The following is a 19,788-nucleotide window of genomic DNA, read 5'->3' on the forward strand; positions in this document are numbered from 1 at the left end:
TCCCGAAATATACCATGCAAGACTGTTCAACCGACCTGTAGGGGGGGAGGGGTTGAAGGTGGGTTTCTTTTTCTTGTTATTGTATCGTTTGCCAAAAGCAATAACTTTTCTGTCAGATTGTATTTTGATGACCAAGGACCAAGTTGGCTTGTCTGTGGGTTCATTTGTCTTGAAAATCAATAAAAGAAATGTAAACTTAAATATGTGGTAAAAAATGAAAAATGTGACACAGCTTCGCCACCAAGCCAGGCGTTAATTTACTTCAGAACGGAACAAAGTTAATTGAGTTACACTTAGATTATAACATGTGACCTTGCCTGGTATGGAGTTTTGCTCATTACAGGTACCTTAAGTCAGTGGCCCCGCTAAGCAGCCGTTTCCTTCGAGACTTGAACATACATTGATGAATATTTCATCTAAATACCAGGGAGGGATGCAAGCGCTAAAATCACGCTTGAACTACAACACCCATGGTGCACAACGGGATCACGTGACCTTGCGTCACTTCATCGGGAGGAAACAGGTCACATGACAGGCTGAAGATGGCATCCCTGGGAGAGGAGGACTTCGCAGCTCTGCAGATTCTGCTGAAGGTACGGCGGATAGACCTTCTGTAGCGGTTATAGTGCTTGGAAGAGGCGTACCAGCGCTGCTGCCATTACTATTGTTGCCCGCGATCAGCGCAGCTGTTAATTCACTGCCCTTGTGATTAGGGGTACCAGATCATGATTACTTCTCGTTACCCGAAGGCATAGCTTTCCAGCCCTGTGCTGTCAGTTTGATCCGTAATGTATTATGGGAGTTGTCATCTCAGTCAATTTCAGTCGAACGTTTTCGATACAATATACATGCGTGGAGGGAGTCAAGGGCTCAAATTGCAAGCGATACCTCGTGTCTGCACTTGGCAGTTCTCACTGGAGGTGTTATCACCGCCAGCATGCCCACAGCTGGCAATCCTCCATGCATGCGTGTTGGCAACAGATAGCAATGTTTGTTTGCATTATGATTCAACCCGGTAATGACCGTGCACTGCATTATATCTCCTGTTAGTAGAAATAATTCCATATAACTGTATTTGGCAATGCTTGGACCATGCACTATTGCAGCTGGGAATGTATGCGCCATGCATTGAATGTTAGCACTGCATGTGGTCGACTGTTGGCAGTGCTCATATGATGAATTATCGCTGCAGTGTAGATCCAGGTGAAAATTCCAGTGCAATACAATATTTCTACGATTAGCAGAACTTCTGCTCTGAGTTATCTCGGCAGCTGCCCGTGCTCTTTGTATGGCTTATTTTCACAGATGGCAGCAGTGACGGGGGGTGATCTTTGATGATGGGGTGGGGGGGGGGGGGGTGTAATACTTGCCATGAGTTCACCCCATAGTTTTCACATTTTGCCTTGAGGTTTCCTCATATGTAAGATTTACCTTCAGGCTCCCAATGCCAGCATCTTGTTGTGGGTATCCCCCTTAAGCCAAGAATTACATACAATATTCTAGTACCAGAATGTTACCATTGATACAACCCATATACTGTGGGTGACTGGTATGTCAAAAATGGCCTCTGGAATTTCAACGCCAGACATTTATCATGATTTGCTTCCCCCACCCGTGGCCTCAGACCCCGTGTTCCATGGCTGCCCTCTCTAAGGGAAAGAATGAACTCGAGTATGTCAGCAGCAGGATTTTCCCATATATCAAGTATTCTAGTATTTCAGGGTCTGTATTTTTTCTTGAGTGCCCGTCCTTATGCCAAATATTATCATATTGAGTATGCCATGGCCAGTGCCAGAATCGCAATCATAAAACATGTACACAAACACACTCTTACTCACTTTCAGTTTCTCACTCACACAAACTCTCTTTCATTTAGTCACTTCCCACCTCACTCATTTACTCACTTCCCCTTCTCTCACCCTTCTCTCACCCTATCACATTGACACTCATTCTCACTCATAGCAACTCACTGCTACACACAAATGTACTCACACTCATTAGTTGTCACTAAAAAACACTCACACTTTCGCACTCGCAGCTCCGGATGTACAAGCCCTCTGCTTTAATAAATAAGATTCAGTAGGTCCATCAGGCTTCTGGGCACGGGTGCTCCTCTAACTGCTACACCATTGATTGCTACACCCCTGACTCACTTCCCTTCCTCTCACAATCTCCTATCACTCCCAATGCACTAACTCCTTCATGCATTCCCTCACACTCACTTATTCATACCCTTCCTCATACGCACTGATTCTCATTCACTCTTGCTCTCATTGACACTTTCAAAAATACACACATACATTCACTCAATCTCATTCCCTCTAAGTCAAAGACACAAACTAATACATGCACAGAGAAACAGCAGGCCTAATTTACAATGCCATACCGGCACTTTGGCACCTCTAGCACGTCACTGTTTTGATATTCCGGTGGCGCGATATGCCACTGGCATATTTATAAGGCCCCGTAAAGCCAAGCGGATTTTAATGGCCTTATAAATATGTGCCCTTTTCACGCAGAAAACTGCGTTAAAGGGGTGTTCCATGGGTGTTGCTGGGAGTGTTCAAGCAACATCCATGGCTTTTTGACACTGCCCCAGATTTATGCGAAATCGTAAGCCTGAGGCAGCACTAAAAACGTACGCCTCCCAGGCGTAAGGGAGGCACAACAAGGAGAAATATCTTTATTTCTCCTCAGTGTTCCTCTTTCTATGCGTCTGCAGCACACATAGAAAGAGGAAAAAAATCTTCTTGTGATTGTTTTTGTGCAGGAAGGTTTTCCTTCCTACACAAAAGTAATCATCCCCGCAATGCCGACACCCTTGCACCGTGGTGCAATGGTTCCTGCGTTGGTGCATGGCACCCCATTGTGAGCCGGTGCAGGAGAAAAGGACAGGAATGTGTCGTATCTAATAGATACGGCGCATTCCTGCCCTTTTCTTTAGCCGTAGGGCCGCGCAGCAGCAAGGCCTGCTGCGCTGCCCTACAGCAAACAACCCATTAATGAGACCCAGCATATTTGTCTTACATTACTTCCTTTGCTGGCAACTCGGAGGCTCCATGACAGCAGCAGAGCAGGAATCTGCTTCTGGACGTTGGAACCAGAAATCCTTGATTCAAAATGAGGAACCAGACAGAGTAGCAGGACCAGGATTAAAAAGGGGAAGACCTAACTCCATCCATCTCCTTTGAGCAGTGCTAGAGATCTTGTCCCTGCTACTCTGTGTAGCTCCTCATTGGCCTCAGAGATGCACAGATGTGCGTCCTGACAGCCACATTTTAGTATATATATTGTGCTTCCTGAGGCATGTTTGCTAAATAAAATGGATTATGTCTGGGTGAGATGATCATAGTTGAACTACCCCCCTCACATGTTCAATCCAGACATCCATCTACAGAGTGACATGTTTTTAAACAACACTCCAATAATGGATCCTGCCTCAGCCCTCTCCTCCTACAGTAATCAGGAGCTAGGAGACGAGGCCAAGAGTGCAGACCTGTACACTGGCATTGTTCATAAAATCACAAAAGTTGTGTTTTCGAGTACACTGCTCGGTTAAATAACTAGCAGTTGTGGGCAGAGGAAAGGGGCTGTAAATGGTGCCTCACAGGGCTCCGCCCTGACGCCCCTGTTAAGGAGCCGGCACAGTCGGCCATTCTGTCATTGGCATTACTTATGCAATACCTGTATAATGCATTATTTCTGCAGTTAGCGATTCTCGTGTAGACAGGTGCACCTGCATCTAGCAATGCCTGTGCGTTGCATTCTTTCTACAGTTAGTAATACTAGTGTAATTTTTTCATTTTTCACGTTGGGACTTTTCAAATGGATCATTTGTTTTGTTTTATGCCCTGTTAAAGACTGGATATTTACCATCAAGTGTGTAGTGTCTGCTGTATACTGCTGTTGTCTAACTGTCTGTAGCGAGTTTACGCTCTGGCAGTCTCCCAGTCATCTAGAAGGATAGTGGAAGAGAAAAAGGGTTAGGCAGAACATGTCTCTCCTTCACACCTCCATTTATTCTTAAATGGAGGTAGGCATTCAAGCTTCATTGTAGCTGCAGGTTTTGATAGCACATGGTGACATATAGAAAGGCCACACCAGCCCCTGCACCCGGTCTTCTCCAGGAACTTTGGAAATAGTTATCATTGGTAGAAGAATAGCGTAAACAGAAGGTACCACTGCTGTCATGTTGGGTGTGCACAGGTTCTTCTTAGAGATAGAGGTGTTTGGGTGTTTTAGAAAGATATTGGGGACTGCAGGATCACCCAAAGAATGAGGACACCCTGAAACCCATGGTGCACTTCAGTAGTACATCTTTTTTTGTGTTTTTTTGCAGAGTTTTATATAGCGTGAACTTGACCCGAATCCAATCAGGTATCAGAGCGCTTTACAAAGCACCAGTTACGTTACATTAGGACACACATTCATTCTTTGTTAGGCACGGGGAGAATAAGTGATTTGCCCAGAATCACAGGATGTTCAGCGTCCTTACCGAGACTCGAACCCAGTTCCCCAGGTTTAATGTCGAGCGCCCTAGCCGTTAGGCCAATATATGTAAGAGGCAGTGATTAATTTGTAAAATAATAAGTGCCAGGACCCTCCCCCAGAAGGCCACTTCAGCCTGCGCCACCCATTGCCCCTGTCATCGCCTCCAATGACAGTACCTGCACAACCACTAACTATCACACTGCAACAAGTGTGACAATTCAGACTATTTAAGGCCCCAAAGCTTTAAGAATGGTCTGAGTGGCAGGTTCGATTTGTTTTAATGTATATTGAAATAATAAACAACTATTGTTCTGCTCATCTCTAAATTACATAAGCAGTGCCACCATGTGGCAGACAGTAATAAGTGCCGGTGTTGACAAATAAGTGCCGGTGGCAAGCACTGGAAACAACCGGCTCAAATGAAGCACTAGTATGAGGTATTAGTATAGGGCAAACACATCTTTGAAGATGCCTTAGAAGTATTCATTTGAAACTTCATGTTATTAATGCATGGGAAGGCCCTTCAGCTGCTGAGTGTGGGAGAGGTTAGTAAGGGGTAGTTAGTAAGGATGAGGTGTGTCAGGGACTGTTGGGACTATGTCGGGGACACAGTCAGGGTCTTGGGCAAGGACTGGAAACTGGGTAGAAAACGTACAGTGCACAGAAAGAGTAGTACAGCGCTGCCTAGGATCACACAGGGAGTCAGAGGAGAAAAAGGGATCCAAAGGGGAAGCCTGTACAAGTGAACAAGATGGGTGAGACTTAGAAAGGAAGGGCACTCATGAGGCAATTTAGCATTTAGACTAACTACACCCAGGACAAATGTGCAAGACATATATATGATACAACATTAACAATAAAGGGAATGTGGGGTAAAGCACTTCAGAGCTCCATACAATAAGACTGAAGCTCAGTAAGTTCCTCACCCACAATTGCTGTTACAGATACTGACTGCAAATACCCATATATAGGATATGCATGCAAAGGCAGCGGGAGGTGGAGCTGATCCCTATGGTGATGTTATAAATGTAACTCAAAGACAGTACTCACAGTGAACAAGAAACACCACCTAGGTAGTCAGCGGTGCCCACGGATGATGGCGTTCAAATAGGAACACATAGGGCAGTTACTGCAAAGGGGTAGAACTAAACACAAGCGCAATGACAAGGAGCTAGCAAGGAGGAGTGATTAACAGGAAAGGAAGGGAATCACAGGGCACACTTGGCAGAAAGCAGGTAACAGAAGCAAGACAGCAGAATAGAAAGACCACAAACTAAAACCAAGGAAATGGGAAGAAAGGCAGGGACTGGAAAAGGATATACAGAAGGGGAGGCTACAAGGGTATACTAGAATAGTGCAGGTTCAGGATTCAAAAAAACAAAGTAGCATAGAAGGCAGTGCTGGGGCAGGAACAAGAATCGAGCTAGGGCTCAGGAGTCAAGGTAGCACTGCAGGCAGTGCTGGTTCAGGAACCGGGAATTACTAAAGCTTCAGGAGTGACGGTAGCACTGCAGGCAAGGCTAGTTCAAGAGCAGGGAATTACTAAAGCTTCAGGAGTCAAGGTAGCACCGTAGGCATGGCTAGTTCAGGAACAGGGCAATTACTAAAGCTTCAGGAGTCAAGGTAGCATTGCAGGCAGTGCTAGTTCAAGGAAACAGGAAAAGCTACAGCTCAGGAAACAAGAAATCGAGAGCACTGCAAGCAGTGCAAACCAGGAACAAAGAAAAACTGAAGAACAGAAACAAAGAATAACTATAGCTCAGGAACTCAGGAAACAAGGTAGCACTGCAGGCAGTGCTAAGTCAGGCAGAAGGATTAACTATAGCTCTGGAATCAAGGAATATCAAAAGCTCAGTAAACAAGGATCGGTCTCACCATAAAACAGCTACAGTGACCAACACTGGGGTGAAGGGAGATGGGGCTTAAAAGAGCTCACAGCAGTCATGCACATCAGGTGTGAGCAGGCTAGCAGCAGCCAGCCATAGGAATTCCTCCACCCATCCTTGGCCTGTAGGGTTGGAGACAAAGCAGTGAGCCAGGGGATTATAGGTAAAGGAGTTTCCAGGATGAGCAGACTGGCTTCCACAAAAACTGGCATAGATTGGGAATGGATGTCAATTCCTAAATGATGTCCAAATGCCTGGAAGTCAGGATATGCATACAGGGGAGTGTCTGGAAGCCTATTAGAACACTGGAAAGCTCCACAATTTGGCCCCCTGGTGGTGGGAACGAGAGCACAGGGAGTGAATCGTGACAAGGTGATTTGCCCATTTCCTGAATTTTTACTGATCCCTTAGGATAGTATGAGACTACAACACAGCACAACATTAAATTTATAATTTGGCTTAGATGATGGGTCAACAAATCAAGGGAAGGCGGACCAGCCACATAGGAAGATCTGCGGGCCGCAAGGGAAGACGGACCAGCCACAGAGGAAGATCTGCGGGCCGCAAGTGAAGGCGGACCAACCCCAGAGGAAGATCTGTGGGCCACAAGGGAAGGCAGACCAGCCCTAGGAAGGCGGACCATCGCAGAGGAAGATCTGCGGGCCACATCGGAAGGCGGACCAACGCAGAGGAAGATCTGCGGGCCGCAAGGGAAGGTGGACCATCACCAGAGGAAGAGTTGCGGGCCTCAAGGGGAGGTGAACCAACCCCCAAGGAAGATCTGTGGGCCGCAACGGAAGATGGACCAAGCCCAGATGAAGATCTGCGGCCCACAAGGGAAGGAGGACCAAGCCCAGAGGAAGATCTGCGGCCCGCAAGGGAAGGTAGACCAACCGAATAGAAAGATCTGTGGGCCTTAAGGGAAGGCGGACCTGCACCAAAGTAAGATATGTTGGCCAGAAGGGAAAGTGGACCAACTGCAGAGGAAGATTTGTGGGCCACAAGTGAAGGCAGATCAGCCCTAGAGGAAGATCTGCGGCCACATAGGAAGGCAGACAATCGCAGAGGAAGATCTGCAGGCCACATGGGAAGGCGGATCAACGCAGAGGAAGATCTGCGGGACGCAAGGGAATGTGGACCATCACCAGAGGAAGAGCTGCGGGCCTCAAGGGAAGTTGGACTAACCCCAGAGGAAGAGCTGTGGGCTGAGAGGGAAGGTGGACCAGCCCCAGAGAAAGATCTGCGGGCCGCAATGGAAGGTGGACCAACCCCGAGGAAGACCTGCGTGCTGCAAGGGAAGGTGGACCACCACCAGAGGAAGAGCTGTGGGCCTCAAGGGAAGGTGGACCAACCCCAGAGGAAGAGCTGTGGGCTGAGAGGGAAAGTGGACCAGCCCCAGAGGAAGATCTGCGGGCTGCAAGGGAAGGTGGACCAATGCAGAGGAAGATCTGCGGGCCGCATGGGAAGGCGGATCAGCCCTAGAGGAAGATCTGCAGGCCAGAAGGAAAGATGGACCAGCCCCAGAGGAAGAGCTGCAGGCCGCAAGGGAAGATGGACCAGCCCCAGAGGAAGATAAGCGGACCAGAAAGGAAAGTGGACCAACCCCAGAGGACAAATTGTGGGCACAAGGGAAGGCGGACTAGCCCTAGCGGAAGATCTGCGGGCCGCAAGGGAAGGTGGACCTGCCCCGGAGGAACAGCTGCAGGCCGCCTGGCAAGGTGGACCAGCCCCTGAGGAACAGCTGCGTGCCGCCAGGCAAGGTGGACCAACCCCAGAGGAAGAGCTGCGGGCTACAAGGGAAGGAGGACCAACCCCAGAGGAAGATCTGCGGCCCGCAAGGGAAGGTAGACCAACCGAATAGAAAGATCTGTGGGCCTTAAGGGAAGGCGGACCTGCACCAAAGGAAGATATGTTGGCCAGAAGGGAAAGTGGACCAACTGCAGAGGAAGATTTGTGGGCCACAAGTGAAGGCAGATCAGCCCTAGAGGAAGATCTGCGGCCACATAGGAAGGCAGGCAATCGCAGAGGAAGATCTGTGGGCCACATGGGAAGGCGGATCAATGCAGAGGAAGATCTGCGGGACGCAAGGGAATGTGGACCATCACCAGAGGAAGAGCTGCGGGCCTCAAGGGAAGTTGGACTAACCCCAGAGGAAGAGCTGTGGGCTGAGAGAGAAGGTGGACCAGCCCCAGAGAAAGATCTGCGGGCCGCAATGGAAGGTGGACCAACCCCGAGGAAGACCTGCGTGCTGCAAGGGAAGGTGGACCACCACCAGAGGAAGAGCTGTGGGCCTCAAGGGAATGTGGACCAACCCCAGAGGAAGAGCTGTGGGCTGAGAGGGAAGGTGGACAAGCCCCAGAGGAAGATCTGCGGGCTGCAAGGGAAGGTGGACCAATGCAGAGGAAGATCTGCGGGCCGCATGGGAAGGCGGACCAGCCCTAGAGGAAGATCTGCAGGCCAGAAGGAAAGATGGACCAGCCCCAGAGGAAGAGCTGCAGGCCGCAAGGGAAGATGGACCAGCCCCAGAGGAAGATAAGCGGACCAGAAGGGAAAGTGGACCAACCCCAGAGGAAAAATTGTGGGCACAAGGGAAGGCGGACTAGCCCTAGCGGAAGATCTGCGGGCCGCAAGGGAAAGTGGACCAACCCCAGAGGAAAAATTGTGGGCACAAGGGAAGGCGGACTAGCCCTAGCGGAAGATCTGCGGGCCGCAAGGGAAGGTGGACCAGCCCCGGAGGAACCGCTGCGGGCCGCCTGGCAAGGTGGACCAGCCCCTGAGGAACAGCTGCGTGCCGCCAGGTAAGGTGGACCAACCCCAGAGGAAGAGCTGCGGGCCGCAAGGGAAGATGGACCAACCGCATAGGAAGATCAGCGGGCCACAAGGGAAGGCGGACAAACCCAGAGGAAGATCTGCTGGCCGCATGGGATGGCGGACCAACCCCAGAGGAAGTTCTGCAGGACACAAGAGAAGGCGGTACAACGCAGAGGAAGTTCTGTGGGCCACATGGGAAGGCAGACCAACGCAGAGGAAGATCTGCTGGCCACAAGGGAAGAAGGACCAGCCCCAAAGGCAGATCTGTGGGCCGCCAGGGAAGGTGGACCATCACCAGAGGAAGAGCTGCGGGCCTCAAGGGAAGGTGGACCAACCCCAGAGGAAGAGCTGTGGGCTGCAAGGGTAGGTGGACCAACTCCAGAGGAAGATCTGCGGGCCGCAAGGGAAGGCGGGCCAACGCAGAGGAAGATCTACAGGCCACAAGGGAAGGTGATCCAGCCCCAGGGGAAGATCTGCGGCCCATGAGGGAAAGGAGACTTGTGGGTCGTACTTTGAGAACCACTGGCTTAGATTCCTTATTATAGTGGAGCACTGGGTCAAATATTGCTGCGCTGAGTGAATGATTATATAAGAACTGTGTGTCAGTGATATCATTTGTGCACATGACCATTTTTGTCTGACATTCAGCCATGCACTATGGTGCATCGGCAAGTCAGTACTCTCTAGTATGGGATTTCTACTCAAAGTTCACTTTACAGTACAAACTGGAGGTCTTTGGACAAGCATTATCTATGTAAGATATGTGATTTTATGTAAATCACACCCGTTACATGTAGGTGTATCAAATTATATATAATGACTTTTTTTTGCCTGGTTTTACTTGCCAAGAGTAGGTTAGGGTATTTTGCCAATCTGGCTTTCTGCAAATCCAAGTGGTGTTTGCTCTCGCCTGTCCCAGAGACTACATTTTTTAGTACAATAACAGAGGAGCTTTGCAATACCTTACAAACTGATTTTGATGTGTGATGGTCAACCTTTGCAGCTAAAAACTTGAGTGTAAAACCTGGTTCTCATTGTAAACTTCTGGCTCTATATGAAGTGATGTGATGCCTTTGGGTGAAATTTGCGCCCTATAAAACTGCAAAAAGAAAGGTGGATGTCACTGACAAAAAAAAGAAACAGAAAATGCACCTTGGTTTGTTGGTTTTCTTTGCCCCCTATTTCCGCTTCTACATTCTGTTTGTATGTGGCATTTATATAGCTGAAACCTAGCCAAAATGCAGTAGAATGATGTACAGAGTACAAGGCAAAGACACCATCAACATGTAATTGGGATTGTCGGTTACTGCATCACGATGTCGTGTTCTTCAAGGAGATGTGTTTTCATCTCTTTCCTCAATTTCAGCAGAGTTTGGGATGTCCTCGTGGATACAAAGCTGTCGGCCCAGATCCTGGGCGGATAGATGGAGAAGGCCTAATGCCTGTTTTTAATTTTCTTTTTTACACTTCTTAGTTTCCAGCCTGCTGGTGTCCTTACTGTGAGTGTGCTGAGAACCACTGGAGATATTGTGATTGTAGGCCGGATAAGCAGGGGTTCTGGTTGCAATGGCTTTGTAGATGATGCAGCTGGTTTTGAACATGGTGCGGGCTGGCAATGGCAGCCTCTGAAGTTCCAGCAGGGTGAAGGGCACTAAGCTGTTGTTTGGGAAAGGTCAGTGGAAGTCATTTGGAACTTGTCAAATGGCTGGAGAGCCTTGCTTCTAACTACAATGACAAAATGACTCCATCTCATGAAGTATGCATTGCTTTTGTCTTTGCCTATTACTTTACAATCTAATCTTTCTGATAGTTGCAATTCAGAATTCCAACAAAGAAACCAAATCAACTGACCGATCTGATTCCAATTGTTTGTGCTGTAAACTGTGTTTCTTGGCCTTGTTGTAATTTATGTTCAAAGTTCTTTCTTTTCTGAATGGGCCTCATTTTATTAGGTCTCGCCTTGCGTTAGCAGCGCGCATGTGCTGCGTTCGCCATGCGAGGGCCTTTTGCGATCAATTCAGCCAAAGCTGAACATGCACGCGTACAGATGGACAAACATGGCTGCTCTCGCCATTGACACAAAGCAAAACATGCACGTGTACGTACGGACAGTCCGACGCCATCTTGTTTTGCTTTGTTTCAATAGCTTTCACAAGCGCGCGCATGGCGGCGTGCGTTTAATTAGCATATCGCTTTCACGGCCGCTCCCTTAGCTATCGTGGCGTGCTTTTAATTCGCGTATCGCTTTCACAGCCGCTCCAATAGCTATCACACTCACGCGCTTGTTAGTTAGCTCATAATAAATAAACGAGAGGCAGCCTTGTAATGAGCTCCTGACCGGCAGCAGCTACCAGAAGGAGGGGGCGGTGTTTAAAGAGTAAGGGGAAATCTTAGATTGGCACTCCAGTCCCCTCCGTCCCACTGTCAGCTGCTGACAGGCATGCAGGGCCAGGACTCTCCTCGCGTGTGTGTGGTCTGACAAGGGATTGATTACAAATCCCTCCTAAACATCCCCCTCGCCCTATAACTGCAGTGACAACAGAGACGAGGAAAGCGTTCACCACAGCCGTAACCATACCGACCTTTAAGCGTGGGGACGCAGACGCACAGCCAATCAACCACTCTCTCTCTCTTGTTCTCTCTCACTCTCGCATGTGAGAGGATCCCAGCAGTGAGGGGTAAGGTCTCTGCTCTGAACTGAGCCTCCCCCTCACCTCACTCTGCCGCCTGCCAGAATGTCCGTGGAGTTGGGGGGCACTACTGCTCAGAGCATGAACTGTGAACAGAGCCCCCCACTGCTGCAGCTGAACCAGGCCTCGGATCACGTCACAGCATTCTGGCCCGACTGGTTTAATGGGGCACCTACATTCTAAGTGCCAGGCTACAAAGTAATGCAGAACTGCTGGTGAACTACACCGGTATACTGAGTGCACAGCTGGGACTTTGTGGAAAACAAATATGTCACATTCACAATCGCTAGGAAAATAGAATTAACATGAGCTTTAAACTCTCTGGAGCAACAGTCTCCTGGACAAATAAACAAAAAGTTTTTGCAAGAAAACTCTTTTATGAGTCAATCAAAAAGCAACAATAGTATTGCACGTGGCATCAGTGTAAGGAATAACAAAGAAACCAAGAGTACAATCAGTATAAAAACTGCATAATGGCAATGAAGTAGAACGTCAATTCAAAGGGAGGTGCCCAATGCATTTCGGGATGAAAAGCATCCCTTCTTCAGGGGCAGCTGTAGAAAAAATAAATTTGATTGAAAACACAAGAAAAATGTAGACAATCTTAGTTGCAATGACTGAAAGAAATACAAGATGCATCGTAGGTGAAACCATGAAAATAAGCTGCTGGTCTGAGTCAAGCCAAGACAATTCAACATGCACAAGAAATGGCAATGAAAGGGAATGGAGACACACGTGAAGCGTGAATGTGAAACACAAATGAACCCATAGTATTAAGGAGAGTGTGGGAAATGGAAGTCATGCGCAAGGTGTCAGAAATGACTCAAGGAGTGTTGAAATGAACCTGGAAAATAGCTACTGTGCGCTGAAAGTAGACCATTATGCATGCATACTGTGAGACACAAAGCAAACACAATAAACTCTTACTGAATTGGGACTGCCGCTACCAGCATGCAATTCACTGGAGAAGGCACGCTGGGGAAAATAAGCGGCAATCCGTTTCTGGAATTCCAAATCACCCACCCTATGATTAAGATGCCGGAGGCATCGAAACGCGTCGGGGACATTAATCAACCAGGCTGGAAATGCTGTCTCCTGTGAAATAAAGTTCGGATGAACTGTTCCTTGTGGAGTGCGTCTCTAAAGCTTGGGGAATCTTGAGAGGATATATTACACGGTAGCTCCAACCGTGGGAGGTTCGCACCGCCGCTTACACCGTTTGAAGGTCTGTGTGGCTGCATAACGTGCAGCCTTATCCAGCGCGAGGAACGAAGGTATCCAATGCAGATTTACGAACCTGGGACCCACTGGAGGGGAGAAAAATATCAGAGCGTAAAATTGGGAGAACAATTTTCGTTGGAATAACGGACCCCACCGAAGGGGAGTAATTGGGACTGCCGCTACCAGCATGCAATTCACTGGAGAAGGCACGCTGGGGAAAATAAGCGGCAATCTGTTTCTGGAATTCCAAATCACCCACCCTATGATTAAGATGCCGGAGGCATCGAAACGCGTCAGGGACATTAATCAACCAGGCTGGAAATGCTGTCTCCTGTGAATTAAAGTTGGGATGAACTGTTCCTTGTGGAGTGCGTCTCTAAAGCTTGGGGAATCTTGAGAGGATATATATATACACATATATATATACACACATATCTGATGCAGTGGGCGTAAGTTCAAATTCTGGAAATGTACACAACCCCAGAAGTGAGGTCTTTCACTGCCAATGCCGGCTGGCTTGTCTCCTCACTTTCCTAACATCGCCATGTCCTCTTGCTTACCGCCAGCAGGGCTGCTTGACATTTTGTGCTCTCTGAAGCGATTCCTCGTCACCGGCAATGCACTTGTCTCATGTGTTTGCCTAATCAGGTTCCTCGCTGCCGACAGTTGCATCTCACTAATGTAACCACCCTCTTGTGCTTCTTGCTCACTACCAGTAAGCGGTCCTCACCGCCACTAATGAGGTCTTCGTCAGACCAGTCTGTGTGCCCATTCAGGTGTTTCCCTTCATCTAGCATGTCCCGCGTCTCTGCCATCCTCACCAGGTCATCCTTGCTAACTAGCGCTAACATCCACACCGCGCTTCGGATCGCCAGTGTCTGGGGTTAATAACCTGTTTGTTTCTTTTAAAGCGGGGAGTGTGGGGGGAATTTAGTGGAACATTTTGAAGTTTAATGTAACAAAGTTAGACTTTCAGAGCCAAATGCATGATACATTGACGTAAATTTCACAATTGATGTTAAAAGCAAGCATCGAAAATGCAATAGGTCTTGCCTTTCATTAGGTTAAAGCCATTTGCTTTGCTATACAATTCCATTACAAAGCAAATGGCTTTAACTTAATAAAAAAGCGAGACCTATTGCATTTGTAATGCTTGTTTGCTTTGTGGCCACCTTTAATTTCTGTCATTGTGTGAAAGTTCTTCTCTGTTTTATTATATTTCAAATACAAACTTTAATGGGAAATTGTTCTATGGAGCAGTTTCTCCCACCTGTCTGGATCTTGGAGGGACAATCAGTAACAAGCTTTGAAAATGGTGTGTTAAAGCTACATATTGTAATGATCATGCCTGTATTTTGTTGAATGTTATATGTCCTACAAGTTACGTTTTTTGTCTTCAGTAGATTTGAGTTGACCAATAGGAAACGTAGGAGACTTTCTGATAGGCCACAGTCTAAATGAGTTTCTGATATGTGACTGACTCTATCCCAGCCCCTTCATCCTCCTGATTTTCTCCTAGGCCAGTGCTGTCCTCTTTATTGATGCAGCAAAGTAACTGAACCTGAGCTTTTTGACAGTAAAACCGGTGTATGTATATGTACGTATTTTTACTGCACGTAACACATATGAAGCTATTTTTTTAAAAGCTTTTGTGTTCGCCTCCTTTCCTAGGCCTCCTCCAAGGATGTGGTCAGAAAGCTTTGTTGCGACTGCTTTGCAACATCCACCATTGGCTCCTCCCGGTTGATTGACAGCACTTGTTCCAGCCTCTCTGCCACGCCCGAGGAGGCTGAGAAGGTAAGTAGGAGGTGCTCCAGTGTGTGCTTTAAAGGACCCTTCCTGTAATGTGCTATTGCCAAGATGTGTGATGCATATTGTTGTCATCTCAATGGGGGATGTCCTGTCTGGGTGGATAGAAGCTCAGTCAGTGGAAAGATTGGAAAACATGATTACAAAAATAAGTATGACAAGAAATAGGGTACTGTGAGACGTGAGTGGAGTGAAGGACAATGGGTCGTAATTAAAAGACCTTGCACCACAGACTCCAAAATACCCTCTTTCTCTAAACCAGCAAGAATTAAACGCGTCCAGCGTAGTTCTGTGGTATTGGAGGATGGATGTACTCAGAGTATGGACAATGTGGCCCGGTCGTCAGAGGCTCTCAATCCTGTAATAGTGAAAGAAGCGAACGAGAATAAGATTCTCACAGATAATGCCAGATCCAAAGAAGTCGGCTACCACCGCCCTCCTGGTTGGCAGGCAGACTATAAGAAGGAGTCACTTTCCCTCTGTATTTGCATGGTATATTTATCCAGTCTTTTAATTCCATGTATATTGTACCTTTACAGCCTTATTATATCATGGATAACTCTATTCCTTTGTACTTTGTGTTGTACATTTCATGTTACTTTTTGCTATGTATATACATTTTAATTTCTATGAAAGGGGTAGGGGGTGTTGTAATCTATAATGGTACCTTCCTTCCCTCTCTATCGCCCCCCCACCCCTTCCGTCTCTCACTCTGCTTGTCTCCCTCTCTCTCTTCCTCTCTGTCTCCCTCTCTCCCTCTCTCCGTCCCCCCCTCTCTCTCCGTCTCCCCCCTCTCCCTCCCTCTGTCTCCCTCCCTCTGTCTCCCTCCCTCCCTCCCTCTGTCTGCCTGTCTCCCTCCATCCTTCCCTCTTTCGCCCTCCCTCCCTCCCTCTGTCTCCCTCCCTCTGTCTCCCTCCCTCTGTCTCCCTCCCTCTGTCTCCCTCCCTCTGTCTCCCTCCCTCTGTCTCCCTCCCTCTGTCTCCCTCCCTCTGTCTCCCTCCCTCTGTCTCCCTCCCTCTGTCTCCCTCCCTCTGTCTCCCTCCCTCTGTCTCCCTCCCTCTGTCTCCCTCCCTCTGTCTCCCTCCCTCTGTCTCCCTCCCTCTGTCTCCCTCCCTCTGTCTCCCTCCCTCTGTCTCCCTCCCTCTGTCTCCCTCCCTCTGTCTGTCTCCCTCCCTCTGTCTGTCTCCCTCCCTCTGTCTGTCTCCCTCTCTCTGTCTCCCTCCCTCTCTCTGTTTCCCTCCCTCCATCTCCCTCTCTCTGTCCCCATCTGTCTCCCTCTGTCACCTCACCCGCTGCTGTCACTCCCTACTGCCCTCCGTCACCTGACCCGCTGCTGTCTTCCTCACCCTCTGTCACCTCACCCCCCGCGCGTGTGTCACCCTGGGCTGAGGCTGCTTCCCGGGCACACACAGCCACTGCCGCACCGAGTACTTCACAGGTCTTTTATGGACCATTCACTTGTTAATGAGGCTTTGTTGTATTTCCCCTCTTCTTGGCGCCCCTGCATCTCCACTCAATCAGAGGGGAGATGCAGGGGCGCTAAGAAGAGGTGAAATACAACAATGCCTCATTAACAAGTGAATGGTCCTTAAAAGAATCGCCCGGCCCCCATAGCTCAGCGGTGTTTGCTGACAAGCACAGGTACGATGTCTGCAAGGTCCGTGGGCCGCCAAGGAAGGCTTGCCGGGCCGCTGGCGGCCCGCGGGCCGTACTATGAGTACCCGTGTTGTAGAGCTACCTGAGCGGTTGTGTTTGAAGAGGACTATCTGTCAAGTATAAACATTACTTACTTAACTTTCTTACGTGGAGTTTTTCTAACATATATATTTGTACTTTTCTTCAAGGTGAAACAGTGTGTTCTGTTACCTCCTGATTTGTAAATAAAAAAATCCTTCCTTATAATTTATCTCCATTTATTTCCCCATAGACATTGACTGCCGCCTCTTGCTACCAAGGATCTGTCGTGTTCGCATCTTTCTGTAGCAACTTTTATTAACATTGAAACAAACATTTACAACTCAGATGTAGTTTTAAGCACAATTGAATAATTGAAGTCCTTCTCCCCACATGTCTGAAGGAATACATGAATAGAGGTCTGTTCGACATAGATATAGAAAGAATAGTTTAGAGCAAATTTTTTTAGCACTCACAGTACATAAATGTATTTACAATGAGTCCAAATTGAACTCATGTACAGTGGGTGATTATCCTCAGTTTGGCATGCGTACCCGCCTCCTTGAACTACGTTGGACACCCTTCTTCGTACAATTTCATTTTAAAGTCCCAGTTACCAGTGAATATTACTATATGTCCACAGTGTATATGTTTGTGTATCACGAAGTCAGACTCGAAACGATTTCCATCTCATCTAGCTAATTTCCAGTACCTTTTTTGGGGGAAATAGTTCAGTATTAAATGTCTTGGTGAGCAGAGATTTCTTCTTTCCAACCTCTTGTGCAGTTATTTTATATTCCAATTCCTGTCAAAATAAGTACCCTACACCCCCACCAACTTGTGGTGTCTTCCATTTGTCAAGTCCAATTAATTAACGTCTCACCCTCTCACTTTTCTCTGGCTAAATCTAGGATACTGTGCCTGGTCTTCACAGGGCAGTCAGTGTTCCAGGTAGGGTCAGTTAATGAGACTTCCGACTCTCAGGTTCTCCGGACATATTTCTACCCTACAGTCTCCATCCATGCACTCCAGTACTGGTTTCCAAACTCCTAAAAAGTAATCTCTTTATTTCACTAAGTGACATCCGTCATGGCCATTGTGTACTAGACTTTGTTGTACCATATTTTCTATATGGGTGGGGTTTTTTGTTTCTACACGTGTGCTGTCACTATGTTGGTCTCCTCTATTTTGAAGATTAGTGACCATTCACTTGTGTCACTGCTAGCGTCACCCCCACCAGTATAAGTACAGGGTACCATGGTTTCGCATGGCACTGAGTAGCCCATAATTTTGTTCATTGCTGTTAACACCTGCCTCCAAAAACAGAGAAACCTTCAGCACCCACAGCATTTCTGTATAAGATCCGCTCATCCACTCCAGCATTGATCAAGGATTCTTTTACACGTCCTATGCAGCCTATCCGGGGTTAGATATAGAGCTGCATGACTTTAAGAAAGGACTGCCTATGTAGGTAGACTTGTCCTGGTGATGGCTTACCAGAGGCCTTCCAATACCTACTCTGAGATCCCCAAGGTTGTAAGTCCTATCCATTTCTTTAAAAAAAAACATTTGACTTGCCTAGGTGGTACCACTAGGAATTTCTAGAACGCAGACACTACTTCTTTGGGCTCGTCCAATGATGTCACTAATTTCTGGAAGTCTTTCAGTTTTCTAGTGGCTGCTCCTTTTTGAAGGCTTTGGGTAGTTCAAGGCTCTACTGTTGGTATCTAAATGCTTCCCCTTCTTTACTGCACACGTATTGTTGCAAAGCTCGAAGGATATGACTTTTCCTTTATTGAATAGATCTGCTTGAACCCTACAGTCACCTTCTTCTCAAGGTCTGTATGGTTTTACCACGCCAGCCACTGTGAAATCTTCATTAGCATGAGTGGTTTTTGTAAGATATTGGATTATTATTTGGGGTGGGTGACTGCCCACCTCAAGAAATAATCACAATTCTTGACCGGGTGAACCGTCAAAATCACTAGGTGAACCAGAGCTCAACCCCCTAGTAGCGATGTCACTGATCAGACAAGCTTAACTTAAGAAAATTTATAAAATACTTATACAGTACCAAAACCGTAATTAAGCCAACATGCATAACAATAAACATCCCAAACCAAATTGGTCCAGTCCAGGTCCAGTTACCACTGATCAGCTGGGCACTTGCAGGAAAGTTTTTTTTGTAGCTTCTTCCATCCCTGTAGCTTGAACAGGAAGCCTGCCTTATGACCTTTGCAGTCTATTTATTTGTCCTGGTACAAGAGGGAGTAGGTTCAGTCCTCTATGGCTCCTCTCAGGTCACATAGAGCAGGTCCAGCCCTCACCTGTTCTTCCTCCGGTCCAGCAGTGTTCTGGGTGGGTGCCTGGAGATGCCACATTTGTGTCTGGCACTAGCTAGCGGGTGGGTATGACTCCTGGACACTAGTACAACAAGAATTCGGTTATGGCCTAAACTTTGCCTGCACACAGTTTATCCCTACCGTTTCAAAGAGTGCTCACTCCTTTGGGTCAACCGAAAAAAAACAAGTTTAAACATACAACTCAATAATTTTGAGGAGCACAGTAAGGTTCTTTTTCAAAAGAATCTGAAGAGGTCTTCTTATAATTTACAGAGTTTACACATTACTCATATTTAGATCAAATGACAGAAAGAGACTTTTAGTAGTCATACAATACAAAATGTTGGATTCACAATCAGATTGTTTTTCAACCTCTTTATTCTTTAATTTTGCAGATTTCGTGATAAAACAGATGGACAATTCCAAAAATGAAACAGCCTACGCGTTTCGTCCCTTTTCACATGGGACTTCTTCAGGGCAGCATCTAATCTTTTGGGAAGTCTTATCTTCAATCAAACATCAGATACTATGTACTCTTTATACACTTTTTAAAACTTCCTCTGTCGATCAAATGTTTGTTGAGCACATTTACAGCACAGCTGATTTTGCACACGGTATCACGCTCCTTTTCATATTCTCTTTGTGATCTGCTATTAAGCAATCCAAAGTGGAGAAAATAAATCAGTGTTTGCTCAAGAGTCCTTTTCTCATCATGTTTCGGCTTTCATCAGCCTCTTCCACATTTCCCTTTGTCTAACAGGGCGTGTAATGCCCCCTGGTTCTAGTAGGAATCCGCTGTCACCCGTATCACGAACAGGGATACCAATGGGATAAAAGTTCCCATGGCCAAACATACACACTGGG

At 47.3% G+C, this 19,788-nt stretch overlaps 1 protein-coding gene across 1 annotated transcript in view; it reads left to right on the plus strand.

Moving 5' to 3' along the window:
* Positions 1-459: 459 nt before the first annotated feature.
* Positions 460-19,788, plus strand: part of COMMD9 (COMM domain containing 9) — a 45,952-nt gene continuing 26,623 nt past the window's right edge. The window contains exons 1-2 of the mRNA XM_085643480.1: positions 460-593; positions 14,771-14,896. Of these exons, the coding sequence (XP_085499606.1) occupies positions 543-593; positions 14,771-14,896 (177 nt within the window). The 5' untranslated portion in view covers positions 460-542. The remainder of the gene's footprint in view (positions 594-14,770; positions 14,897-19,788) is intronic.

This window comes from Triturus cristatus, chromosome 3_1 (genome assembly GCF_964204655.1).
Source record: "Triturus cristatus chromosome 3_1, aTriCri1.1, whole genome shotgun sequence".
In the NCBI taxonomy this organism is placed as follows: domain Eukaryota; kingdom Metazoa; phylum Chordata; class Amphibia; order Caudata; family Salamandridae; genus Triturus; species Triturus cristatus.